General features: G+C 35.6%; 3 protein-coding genes across 6 annotated transcripts in view; 1 reads left to right on the top strand and 2 right to left on the bottom strand.

Annotated features, from left to right (window-relative positions):
• Window positions 1–4,211, bottom strand: part of LOC101894817 (rab11 family-interacting protein 5) — a 36,285-nt gene extending 32,074 nt beyond the window's left edge. Inside the window, exon 1 of one of the 4 annotated variants that reach the window (XR_891559.3) lies at window positions 3,711–4,210. Coding sequence is in view for 1 of the 4 variants with exons in the window: in XM_011294671.3 (XP_011292973.2) it covers window positions 3,711–3,741 (31 nt within the window). In the remaining 3 variants the exon portion in view is untranslated. Of the gene's footprint in view, window positions 1–3,710 lie in introns of all 4 variants that reach the window. The other 3 variants (XR_891560.3, XR_891563.3, XM_011294671.3) reach the window with 3 other exon arrangements.
• Window positions 4,212–5,870: 1,659 nt separating this feature from the next.
• LOC101894500 (UPF0729 protein GD16342) lies at window positions 5,871–6,513 on the top strand. Its single transcript, XM_005184600.4, has one exon. The coding sequence runs from the start codon at window positions 6,008–6,010 to the stop codon at window positions 6,299–6,301; it is 294 nt and encodes a 97-aa protein (XP_005184657.1). The 5' UTR covers window positions 5,871–6,007; the 3' UTR covers window positions 6,302–6,513.
• Window positions 6,514–8,079: 1,566 nt separating this feature from the next.
• The window catches only part of LOC101894982 (neurogenic locus Notch protein), a 102,335-nt gene continuing 98,040 nt past the window's right edge, over window positions 8,080–12,374 (bottom strand). Inside the window, exons 8-10 of the mRNA XM_059121726.1 lie at window positions 12,101–12,350; window positions 11,540–12,034; window positions 8,080–10,065 (exon numbers count right to left, since the gene is read on the bottom strand). Of these exons, the coding sequence (XP_058977709.1) occupies window positions 9,725–10,065; window positions 11,540–12,034; window positions 12,101–12,350 (1,086 nt within the window). The 3' untranslated portion in view covers window positions 8,080–9,724. The remainder of the gene's footprint in view (window positions 10,066–11,539; window positions 12,035–12,100; window positions 12,351–12,374) is intronic.

Genomic DNA, 12,374 nt, shown 5'->3' with positions numbered 1-12,374 from the left:
GAAACAATTCGGGTGAATAATGTCGCTAAAATCATCAAAATACCGAATATGGAGAGGTACCCATTTACGAAATTAACCTGCCTACTGGCAAAATACACATGTACGCTGATCCAGAAAATGTATACTTAGTAGGGTCTACAGGGTGAGATGAAATAACTGCAATCAACTTCAGACTGCTGTCATTTCTAAGCAACTCGTCCGATAGCTGTTAAAATTATTCCAGTGACAGCTCATTATATTGTTTACAAGCGTATAAAAGCATTTTGGTGAGAATTTTCCAGAAAAAGTTATTCGTGATGGAATTCATGCGCGATAGTGTGATTTCTTTATATTTGGCTGGAAAACCACAAGTGGCTATCGTTAGAGCACTCCAGCATTTAAATGTAAATAAATCTTTTGTGTCTCGTACTATCACTCATCGTTTATTCCAGTGACAGCTCATTATATTGTTTACAAGCGTATAAAAGCATTTTGGTGAGAATTTTCCAGAAAAAGTTATTCGTGATGGAATTCATGCGCGATAGTGTGATTTCTTTATATTTGGCTGGAAAACCACAAGTGGCTATCGTTAGAGCACTCCAGCATTTAAATGTAAATAAATCTTTTGTGTCTCGTACTATCACTCATCGTTAGCGTAGCCCGACGTCAAGGAAGTGGACGGAAGAAAACAGCAACATCAGCAGAAATGGTTCGAAAAGTAAAGAAGAAACTTGATCGAAACCCGCGTCGCAGTGGCCGAAAAATGGCTCGTGAGCTAAACATATCGCAATATTCCATTCGGCAAATATTGAAAAATGAGCTGGGGGTAAAGGCATTGAAATTGCAAAAAGTGCAAGAACTTACACCGCAACAGAAAGAAAATAGGCTCAAAACATCTAAAGAGTTGCATCGCTTGGCAGAATGTGGTAAACTGCCGAATTTGGTTTTCTCCGATGAGAAAACATTCGTTGACCAGCAGTTTGTAAACAAAGAAAATTATCGTGTTTATTTGCCAAAGAGGTCAGCTGAAAATGTGCACCTTAGGTTGGCCACCAAAACTCAAGCGCCGGCCATGGTGATGATGTGGGCCGCCATAACAGCCGATGGTCGCTTTCTGCTTGTATTAATCGACCGTGGCATCAGAATAAATGCAGAATAATATCTCAAAAATATTCTGGAGGGCACGCAAACATTTTGGCCGCAGACGTTTGACATTTCAACAGGACTCAGCACGTGCGACCCAAGAATGGTTACAAAATGAGGTTCCTCACTTCATTTCCAGCGCACAATAGCCACCAAAATCTCCGGATACCAATTCGTTGAGCTATTGTTTCTGGAGTATTTTGGAAAGCAAGGTTGGCACCAACAAATATCAAAGTGTCGATCACCTTAAGCAAGAGCTTCGCCGGTAATGGGCCAAAAAACCGCAGAGCAGCATTCGGGCAGCGTGTGACGGTTTCATTGGCCATTTGAAGGTCATAATTCGCGCCAAAGGTGACCAATTCGAACAAATCTAAAATTATTCTAAAATTTGGTGCTATTTCCGACATATTTTGCTTTCATTCAATAAAGTTTAAAAAAATATATAAATTATGTCGTTTGACTTTGTTGCAGTTTTTTATCTCACCCTGTATAGTCTAAATCTGGCACGTTATTATATTTCTCTCAGCCTTAAGTCAGATACGAATTGGTCAATATTGTCCAACTGCTTCGGAACCTCCCCCATAAAGGGTCAACAGTTTGAATAATCATTACTCAAGGCTGGAGTATACATCTGCCGACTAAACCGACTAATACTGTTTTTCTTGTTGAAAAATTTTCAAAATTTGGACTTATGGTGCAAAATCCGTGAAATTCTATTATTTTTCGCGATTTTTTCTTAAATACAAAAATATTGTGGAAACAACAGCTAACAATGTTTGTGTTAAAAACTTCTTATCTTTATATTTCTTACACATTATCATGATCTTCTCTTAAAAACACATCTGATATCTTCATTTTAAGAACATTTGGCATTTATCATTATGTCCATAAAATAAAATTTTGGAAAACCATTTGGTATTCTCATGACTTCATCAATGAACAGATACAAGCAGGCAGGCAGACAGACAAACATTTTCTTTTTCTAAACTGCTTATTTTTCAAACTGTAACAAATACAAAAAAATTTACATAAATTATGGAACAGTTTAAATCTGTTTGCGAGGGGTGGGGAAGTGGAGAGGGCAACAATGCCAAGCTCTGTGGCTGGAGCAGCGAGAAAAAGAAACGTTATTCATTCATATGCATAAGTCGGAAAGCAAAGCAGCAACAACATTAATGACATCCAATACTACAATGGCTTTCGGTTAAGTAGCAGCAGCGGTGGTGCTGGTGATGGTCTTCACCCGTCATCACCATTGCTGATGTTGTTGTTGGGGCTCTGTCGTCGCCGCCGTCGTCGTCTCCTCTGCCATTGTTGATGATGACAGTAAAAGTTTTGTTTGCTAGCTGTATTACTCATACTCCAGTCAGCAGCGTTAAATCACTTGAAAACCCAAATACGCAGAGGTTGAACAGACGAGTCTTGCAAAGAATTGTTTCTGTGTCTTTTTTGGGTTATGACGAAGATTCTGTTTTTATTTTTTTGTTTTCTTTCTTTCCAACCAATAACAAGCCAGTTATTTCGTCTTCGTACCACCTATTAATGTCTTAATGTTATTGCATAGAAAACGGTAGAAACACGCAAAGAAAAAAAATCCGCCAGTCACCTTCGTCGACCATCTTCTTCACAGCCATATCAACGAATAATATTTACAACTTTTCAACGTCAAACGTGACAACATTTGTTTTGTAAAGAAATGGCAAATGTACACAGGTTGTTGTTGCTGCTGCTGTTGGTAAATGGCTGGCTGACTGGCTAGGCTAGCTGTCACTCACCGATAGCTTTTTTTACATTCTCCAATTATGTGCATAATTTTCTTTGGAAAATAAACAAAACAAACTATTACTTGTGTCTCCCCTTTCCGATACCCTCAACTCCCCTTCTTCTTAAGTAACCAAACGCTCAGTTAACACAGCTAAATCATCACCCCGCATTAACCAGGCAAAAATAGCAACGATGTTTTAACAACTATTGGGTGCGGTGCCATTTTTCCTATGGCCGGCCATACAAGTTGGTAGAAGGGGGTATTGTGGTTACGTTTTTTAAAGCAATATTGCCCTGGTGGTGGGTTAAGGGGGAGCAGGGAGCGGTTACGCTTGGAGAGTCATACAAGCAAATGACAACAATAATAATAAAAATTATTTAACAAAAAATCCACCAATCTAGCTAACATACCTGCCGCCTGCCGCCCACCACCCACCTTCACCCACAGCAGACTTGATATTTTTTTTAGTTTTGTCTAAAATTTGTGAACGGAAGAGTGAATTGCTGCTGCTAATGGCATTACGTTTTGTTTGTATTATGCCACTCATTGTATTTTACTTATTTTAGCTAATTTCAAGAATTTCGTTTCGTCAATAATAAACTGCCATAAGAAACTATTGAATAAACAAAATAAACAAAAAAACACCAACACAGTCACACAAATTCCTCCGTACAATAATTGTAAGCCATAACTCATCATCATCACCATCCATCCAACCTATACTCCTCATCGAATAACAAATCAATGCAACAACAAAAGAGTTAACTCTCGCGAGAAACACTTTATAAAATTCCAATTCCTTACTGTGTTGTTCTCTACTTACTTGTCACTTTTATATGCGTTGCGCTCCACATTGTTACTGCTGCTGTGTCTGTTGTTGTTGGTGTTTCTGGCAGTACACTGTGTTTGTGTTGGATACCGCTGCTAATGGATATTGTTGTTGTTGCTGTGCTCCCTCTTGTCGTCGTCGTTTGTTAAATTTACCTTGATGAACCACTAGAAAACCAGTGACTTTTGTTATGGGTTTTCACCGTGTTTTTTCTCTATTTTTCTTTAATTCTTGTTCCCGTTTCTTTTGTAGTTAGCAAACTTTAGAAAATCAAATATTTATTTACTTTTGGCAACACAATTTCCACACTCTTTATTTGACTTTCAATAACATTTCCACAAATATAATATGCAAATTTTTCTTTTTTCTTATTGGTATTTTTTTTTCACCTCACAAAGAAAAGAATAAAGAATACAACAACAACACAAAAACAAACGCAAGAAAACCGCCGACGACCGTGTCTTGACTCGTCCGAAAACAAAATTATGAATGACACACTAGGGATGCGTAAGTCGACTAATGATTAATCGATGAATCTTTTTGGTAATCGCAATGACAATCGCTTAAGTTAATCGAATAATCGTCAGCTAATTAAATAATCGAAGAAGGAAATAATGGATTTAGTGTCATCGACTTTTTATAAGAATTAATAATAACAGAAAATTCCAGATATATGTATTTTCACAAAATATTATTTTTAGAAAACATTTATTTTTTACATTACCTCAATATTCTAATGCGAAACTTGATTATTTTAATAATTTTCTGTCATAGGCTGTAGTATCCATTACGAACTTTAAACACCAAATTTGAAACAATTCCGGTGAATAATGGTGCGAGAATCGTCAAATAACGAATATCCGGGGGGTATCGTTACATGTAGGCTATACGAAGACGTGGTCCTACATATACAATTTTCTGTCATAGGATGTTGTACCCATTACGAACCTCAAATACCAGTTTTGAAACATTTCCGTTGAATAATGTCGCTTAAATCACCGAAATACCGAAAAAAAGGGAGGTACCATTATATAAGGGCTATACCAAAAGGTAGACCCATGGTACAATGAATTCAAGGTAGGGCAGAACTACCATATGATTTCAATTTTTTAATTTTTCAGGCTTAATATGTCAATTTTATTTCTTTATGTGTGTGTATTCTTTTAAATAAAAAATAATTGTTCAGAAAATATTCAAATTCGGGTGTTTTCAAAATGCTTATTGCGACGTATGCATCGACAAAATCTACAGTTTTTGTAGCGATATAAACCTTTAGAGATATCTAGAACATGATTTTGAAAAGAAATATTGACCTTTCATTCAGTTTTCACGGTTTTTAATTATTAGTTTAAAAAAAATGCAACAAGTTGTTTGATTTATTATTGTTTTGATACTAATTCTGACATTACAAGCCAAACAGGTAGACCTCTATACTTGCAATTTTTTCAAAGTTAGCCTACCTTGTATTCATTATACCATGGGTAGACCTACATCACCCATTTTCAATACCAAAAGTCCTGGAGACATAATACATATTTAAGTAAAATTTTATCAACCTACATCATTTCGTTCGGAAGCTAGAGTGATTTCCACAGACGGACAGACATCGCTAAATCGACATAGTTTACTAGTGTAATAAATGCATTTGTCAACCTTAAAATCTGATGTGTGGAATAACGAAAAGGCTTATTATATTTAGTTCCAAATAAAGGTATGATCTCAAAATTACCCCTACCAACAGATGCCACCATGGTTAGTTTTGGGGCTGCTAAACTCACTTAGGGTACATCGAAAATAAAATTTTATATTGCGGGAATTGGGAACTAGTCAATATCTCTCACAGCATATCCATCCAAAGATTTTCGCGAAGTTAGCAGATTAGATAACTTTTAAGATTATACATTTATTTTAATAAGGTTCCGATAGTTTATGTCTTGGAAAAGTTATTTTGAACTAGTTTTTTTTTCACTCACAAAACTGCTGTTTAAACAGATGAACGAACAGCTGTTGCGGCATGTTGCCTCATCCATCTATTCGCAGCATTCTGTGAATTGGCCTATACTTGTATAATAGTTGTTAATGTGTATGTGTACAGAGTTCAATGAAAGCACAGCGCCGTCGCCAATTGGCTTACATATGATTAATCGCCGCCGTTAAAAAAAAAAACGTTCCCCTTCGTTGTCTAAGCATAAGGCATAAATTGTTTAATTGCAAAAATCTAGAAACTACGTGGTTTTTTCATCATTCCTCAAAATTTAATTCCTTTAAATTAACGTTCAAAATCCACCAAAATGGTTTGTGTTCCTTGCTTCATCATTCCTGTCCTCCTGTATATCTGGCATAAATTCATTCAACCCATTGTGTTGCGCTACTGGAATCCATGGGAAAAGAAGGATGCCCAAGGAAATGTGATAAAAGCTGGTCCCGAATTTCCATTTGAGTGTAAGGGTGGTGTCTGCCCATATCCTGGAGCTAAAAAGAAACTAGAAGATGGCAAAACGGAAGATAATTCAACAACAACACCAGCTGCCACAGAAACAAAGCCAGTGACCACGGGAAGTTCGGATAGCAAAAAAGATGACTAAATTCTTCTAGTGATAATTAATAGAGTAATAATTTTAAAATAGCTAAAAGTAATTTTATACTTTTATGTATTGTTCAAAATGTATGTTTGTTACATTGGGGTTTGGTGTAGGTTCAATTGCTTTTAAGGTAATGTTAATGCAAATTTGACTAAGGAAGTGTACTGTATTTAATTAGAAGAAATAAATGTTATGATTTTAAAATTAAAAAAGTATATTTTTCGTTGTATTATTATATTCAATTAACACAGTTGCCTAGCCCATAGGGCCATGGACGGTTCCAAAAACTTCTATACATGACTAATCTAAATAAATATAAAGCTATCGGTCTGTTTCTTCTATCCCATTTTCAAAACTAGATATTAAAATAGTTGACATAAATATTAAGATTGGGTAGTTTGAAGGAAATCGGATACAAAATTGTTATTGTTCATTTTCGAACATGACCTAAGCTTTATCCAGGTATACCAGCAGTGTATTAATGTAGATTAAATCGTGGACTTTGTTCGCTTTCGGAATATTGACAACTTGTAGAGAGATCGTTATATTTCTTATTTTAACATAGTATTTAGAAGAACAAGTTCGGTCGGGCCGAATTTTTAATACCCTCCACCCTTGGAGGGTATTACAAACGACTTCCGCTTTAAATTACAAACACCATTGAGACCCTTTGGATAATGCTGTTAAACTTTAATATCATAAAGTGGGTGAGAGCGTTGTATGGGGGCCGTACCTACACGGGAACCTCTTTATATTTCAGGGATTGTCATCTACCAAATCTTAAATACCAAATTTGAAACAATTTCGTGTGTAAATATCACTAGGATTATCAAAATACCGAATATCAGTGGGTATCGTTATATGTAGACCTACACATTATATGTTCCGTCACAGGAGCCTAGAACCCATTACGAACTACAAATACCAATTTTTAGACAAATCCCTGGAAAAATGTGGTGAAAATCATCAAAATACCGACTACCAGGATGTATCTTTATATGGAGGCTATACGAAAAGGTGGGCCTATACATGGTGAGATGAAGAAAACTGCAACAAAGTCAAACGCCATAATTTTTACATTTTTTTAGATTTTATTGAATGAAAGCAAAAATGTCGGAAATAGCATCAAATTTTAGAATAAGTTTAGATTTGTTTAAATTGGTCACTTTTGGCCTTCAAACGGCCAATAAAACCGTCACACGATGCCCGAATGTTGCTCTGCGGTATTAGGCATTTTTTCTGATGCCACGGCAGTTCACCACTTTCGGCCAAGCGAAGCAACTCTATAGCTCTTTTGAGTCTATTTTCTTTCTGTTACGGTGCAAGTTCTTGCACTTTTTGTAATTTCAATGGCTTTACCAAAAACTCATTTTTCAATATTTGCCAAATGGAATATTGTTAAAAGACAGATTGAAGAATTTTTCCGCCCTCATTTTTATAAATTAAAAAACACTGTTTTTTTTTGTTTTAACAATTATAATATTGTATTTTGTTTTTATTTTATTTTACAGTACAGCGATTGCGTCGATCCACTATACCGAAATTTCTTTTTAAAATTGTATATGTATGTATAAAAATGTGTGTATATGTATAAAATAAGAATAATAAAGCAAAAATAGAAATAAAAGGATTCTGGGGAGTGCGGGGAAACATTTTACGAAATTTTACACAATTTAACGAGGATAGTACAAAAAAAAAACACAAGAAAAAAGTTAAATAAAAACATAATAGTAAGTTGTTTTTTTTTTTCTATTTTTTTAAGGAGATTGGGAAACATAAAAATTCCTTTTTCTTTATAAATATTAACTTGATTGGCTGTCTTGTGGGGTGGGGTCTAGGTGGCTGGAAATGCAAATTAAAAACATATGCGTGTGTATATTTATATAAAATGCCTTAGTCACTAAAAAAAGAGAGATGTACGATTATCAAAAATTAAATATTAATTAAAAATAATAATAATTATTATTATTAAATCGAGAGAGAGAAAAAAACTATTTTTTAAATTTGTCTTCATTTGTTTTGTTGTTTCTTATGTGTTATGTCTTACTTGGGGATGGGGGCATTTTCGTTTGTTTTATAAAACTTACAATTTAAAAAAAGAAATTGTAAACTAAATGAATTAAGAACCAATTGGCGGCATGGGGGAATAATACGAGAGACAAAATACAATTTTACAATATACAACATGTTTTTTAAGAAAAAAATACAAAATAAAAGGCGTTTTTTTCGTTCGTTTCAATCTTACATTTGTTGATAAAATAAACTTAAAATTTAAGGTATTCTGTTTTTTTTTCTTTTGTCTTGAGATACTTTTTACACGCGAATAAAAATTATAAAAAATATATATATTTAAAAAAACTATCTTCTTATTAGGATATATGTTATCATTACTTTTATAACTGGCATTTTGTTTGTATTATGATATTTTTTTTAACTAAGTAAATGGCCAGCTGTAACCGCCGGCCCTCTTGAGTTGGAAGCAATAGTTTTCAGTTTTTTGTCTTTTTTTTTATTATTTTATTAATTAGATTCCACTTACATAAATTGTAATAATTAAAAACAATATTCTTAGTTTATTATTAAACTAAACCGAATCTAAATGAAAAACTTACTAATGTAGTCGAGTTGGGTGTGGGGGTGGGGGGAGTGGTAGAATAATGTAAATATAATTTTTTAAGATTCTAATTTCAAGAAATTTGTCTTCTACAGTTTGTTGGAGAATTCATAAAAATATAAATGTTTAAAATTAATTTTAGTTTTTAATTTAAAGCTTAATTATCGAAATGATAAAACAAAAATATTTATACAATTTATTTATTTGCATTTTTTTTTAAGAAGGGGGGTGGAGAGAATGCTAAACAAAACGAAATGTGGGTAGGGAGAGACTGTGCATAATATTTGTTCCTTGTATTCGAGGATTTGTTGGTTAGTTTCAAAGAGATTCTCAAATGAGTTTCATTGTTTCAAGCTGATTTCTTTTTTCATAAGTTCCGCATACATACATATGTGTGCATATGTAAAAGGCTTATGTTGTGTTTCTGTCTGGTTTGTCGTCGTGCAAATCTGTCTGTTAAGCTTACAAATTATGGCTTTTTTCGTTTGTTTGTTTGTTTCTTGGTTACTTAACTCAGTCCCCGGGACTCTGTTTTTGAAACAGAGCACCCCGGGCGACTTTTATCTATATAATAATCTACATACATATGTGGTCCTTACAGTGCTAAGTATTTTAAATTTATTTATTTATATGCCTTCATTTTCGTTTAAATATTCACCTAAAATTAAAATAAGTCTCTTTGCATTTAGCATTTCAAAAAGGTATTATCATCCATACATCCATCTGTCTGGTGGTGATAAATACCCACACTACTTCCATGTTCCATAGAGAGTAAACTGTAGGTGTGGAAAACTCCCTTTTTACTTTCATTGTCAAATGTAAATGGCCTCGGATCCTTTGTTGGCCTGATGGCCACCCGATATATAGAGATTATTGGCACCCGGCGATTGTACACCCTCTGACCAATCGGAACGCGGCGACGATGATGACCAATGGCCTGGAGATTCGGGTGATGGCGTTGGATAGCTATCCAAGGTTTGTACCATGTGCTGGGGCGTATGACTGCCCGAATGTTGGCTAGGCGGCGTCAGGTACTGATAGAAGGCCTGATTGTGCTGTGATGATGGTGACAACATGTTGGCTGTTGACGGTGATGAGGCTGACATTGAACTTTGTATGGATGGTGGATTCATTTGGCCCGAGTGAAATGAGTCTGAAAGAATATATACAACAAATTAATAAAATATATAAAAGTAATAGATTTATAAAATTTATAAATATATGTTTTATTTTGGTAAACGCAGGACAAAAAAACGAATTAGGTGATGTAAAAAAATCAAGTTATATTTTGCAAGCTACATGTGGAAAATGCTTCATAGGTGAAAAGTTTAATAAATTCCAGAGAAGGAACAGGAAGATAGAGGAAATAACATTAAGGACGGACCCTGCACATATCCGTTAAAAAATTCTGTTAAAATCTTAAAAAATACCGAATACAGGGAGTTACCGCTATTTGGAATCCATACGTGCACCTGCGGAAACAATTTTCTGTAACAGACTGTTAGACCTACAAATACGAAATTTAGAACAATTCCGGTGAATATTGTCGATGAAATCATCAAAATACCGAATATAGGGAGGTACCGCTGTATGGGGGCTATACGAAGACCTAGTCCTGTATAGGCAATTTTCTGCCACAGGTTGAAGTACCCATTAGGGACTTCAAATACGAAATTTTAAACAATTCCGGTAGATAATGTATTGGTAGGTACCGCTACATGGGGGCTATAGGAAAACGAGGACCTGTACAGATAAATTTCTGTCACAGGCTGTATTATCCATTAGGAACTTCAAATTCGAAATTTGAAACAATTACGGCGAATAATGTCGCTAAAATCAGCGAAATACTGAATATCGGGAGGAACCGGTATATGGGGGCTATACGAAGATCTGGACGAGCATAGGCAATTTTCTGTCACAGGTTGTAGTGTCCGTAACGAACTGCAAATACGAAATTTGAAACAATTCCGGTGAAAAATGTCGCTGAAATTAGCAAAATACCGAATATAGGGAGGTACCGTTATATGGGGACTATACGAAGACCTTGTCCTGTATAGGCAATTTTCTGTCACATGTTGAAGTACCCATTAGGAACTTCAAATACGCAATTTGAAACAATTCCGGTGAATATTGTCTCTGAAATCAGCAAAATACCGAATATAGGGAGTACATTTATATGGGGGGCTGTACCAAAACGTGGACTCATATAGCCCATTTTGAATACCAAAAGTCCTGCTGGCCAAAGACATGTCTGAGTAAAATTTTATCAACCTTCTTCATTTCGTTCGGAAGCTACAGTGATTTCCACAGACGGACTGACATCTCTAAATCGACATAGAATTTTATGCTGATCAGGATTATATATGTGGGGTCTAAAATGTGTAATGACAAACTTAATATACCCCTAATTCTATGGTGGAGGGTATAACAAAATATTATGTATTTGGATTCGAAATAGTTTGATATTGCGGCGGCATGATCTCTATGAATTTAGAAACACAAATTCAGGTTATGTTTCAATAACAGGTTCATGAGAAAAATTTCCATTTTAAGACCTAACACTTCATTTCCAGTTTATAATTGTTATACCCGACCAAATTCGATTCATATTCAGACTCGTAACTCACCTGGTGATCCACAAAAACTATTCAAGTCCAAGCCTGCTGAACTGAAATCGATACCGCCACCACCTCCATTGTTATTACCCATTTGCTGTTGTTGTTGCTGCTGCTGCTGTTGTTGTTGTTGCATCGATTGTAATATTGCACTATTCTTATTCTGCTGTTGCTGCTGTTGTTGTTGCATTTGTTGTTGCTGCTGCTGTTGTTGCTGGGAAGCCATCATAATACCCATATCACTGCCAGTTGGCGAAATAATGCCCAAACTAACTGGCGAATTTTGACTGCTAGGTGTTTGGAAATTCATGCTGTTGGGTGAATTCTGGGTCTGCATTGTGGAAGCACCGCTTGCCACACCGTTGCCATTGGTGTTGCCACCGCCACCCAACAGGGTGTTTAAATTACTGCCACAAAACTGTTTTTGTTGGGTGGCATGGCGCATGGCCTGCATATGGGTGGGTGATGTGGGTAAACTGGGACGTGATTTGGCAGGTGAAGGAGATCCTAAAAGAAAGAAAAATAAACAATTAACTCAAATACTTTAAGGGTAAGTAATTTCCAAAAACTTACCCAAATAGGCATGCGGTGACAAGGCCATATTCGACTGCACCGAATGCGGTGGCGATTGATTGGAATAGGGTGGACTCAGACCCTGTTCATGGCCACCCATGACATTGTTGCCATTTAAACCACTGTTGTTATTGGGATTGCCATTCATGAGGTCCTGATGAAACGGCGAACCCATGGAATAGCCATAGTTTTCCATTTTGATCATGTCATGGCTTTGCTGGGGTATCAAAGACTGCATGGATTGGGCATTCTGAAAACAAGAAGAAACAAACAA

The sequence above is a fragment of the Musca domestica genome, unplaced genomic scaffold, assembly GCF_030504385.1.
Source record: "Musca domestica strain aabys unplaced genomic scaffold, Musca_domestica.polishedcontigs.V.1.1 2, whole genome shotgun sequence".
NCBI classification, from domain to species: domain Eukaryota; kingdom Metazoa; phylum Arthropoda; class Insecta; order Diptera; family Muscidae; genus Musca; species Musca domestica.
Note: the sequence above shows the minus strand (reverse complement) of the source record. Positions and strands in the feature narration are given on the sequence as shown.

What these genes read in the sequence shown, in the direction of transcription:
- LOC101894500 (XM_005184600.4), top strand. Translation starts at nt 6,008, where the DNA reads ATGGTTTGTGTTCCTTGCTTCATCATTCCTGTCCTCCTGTATATCTGG.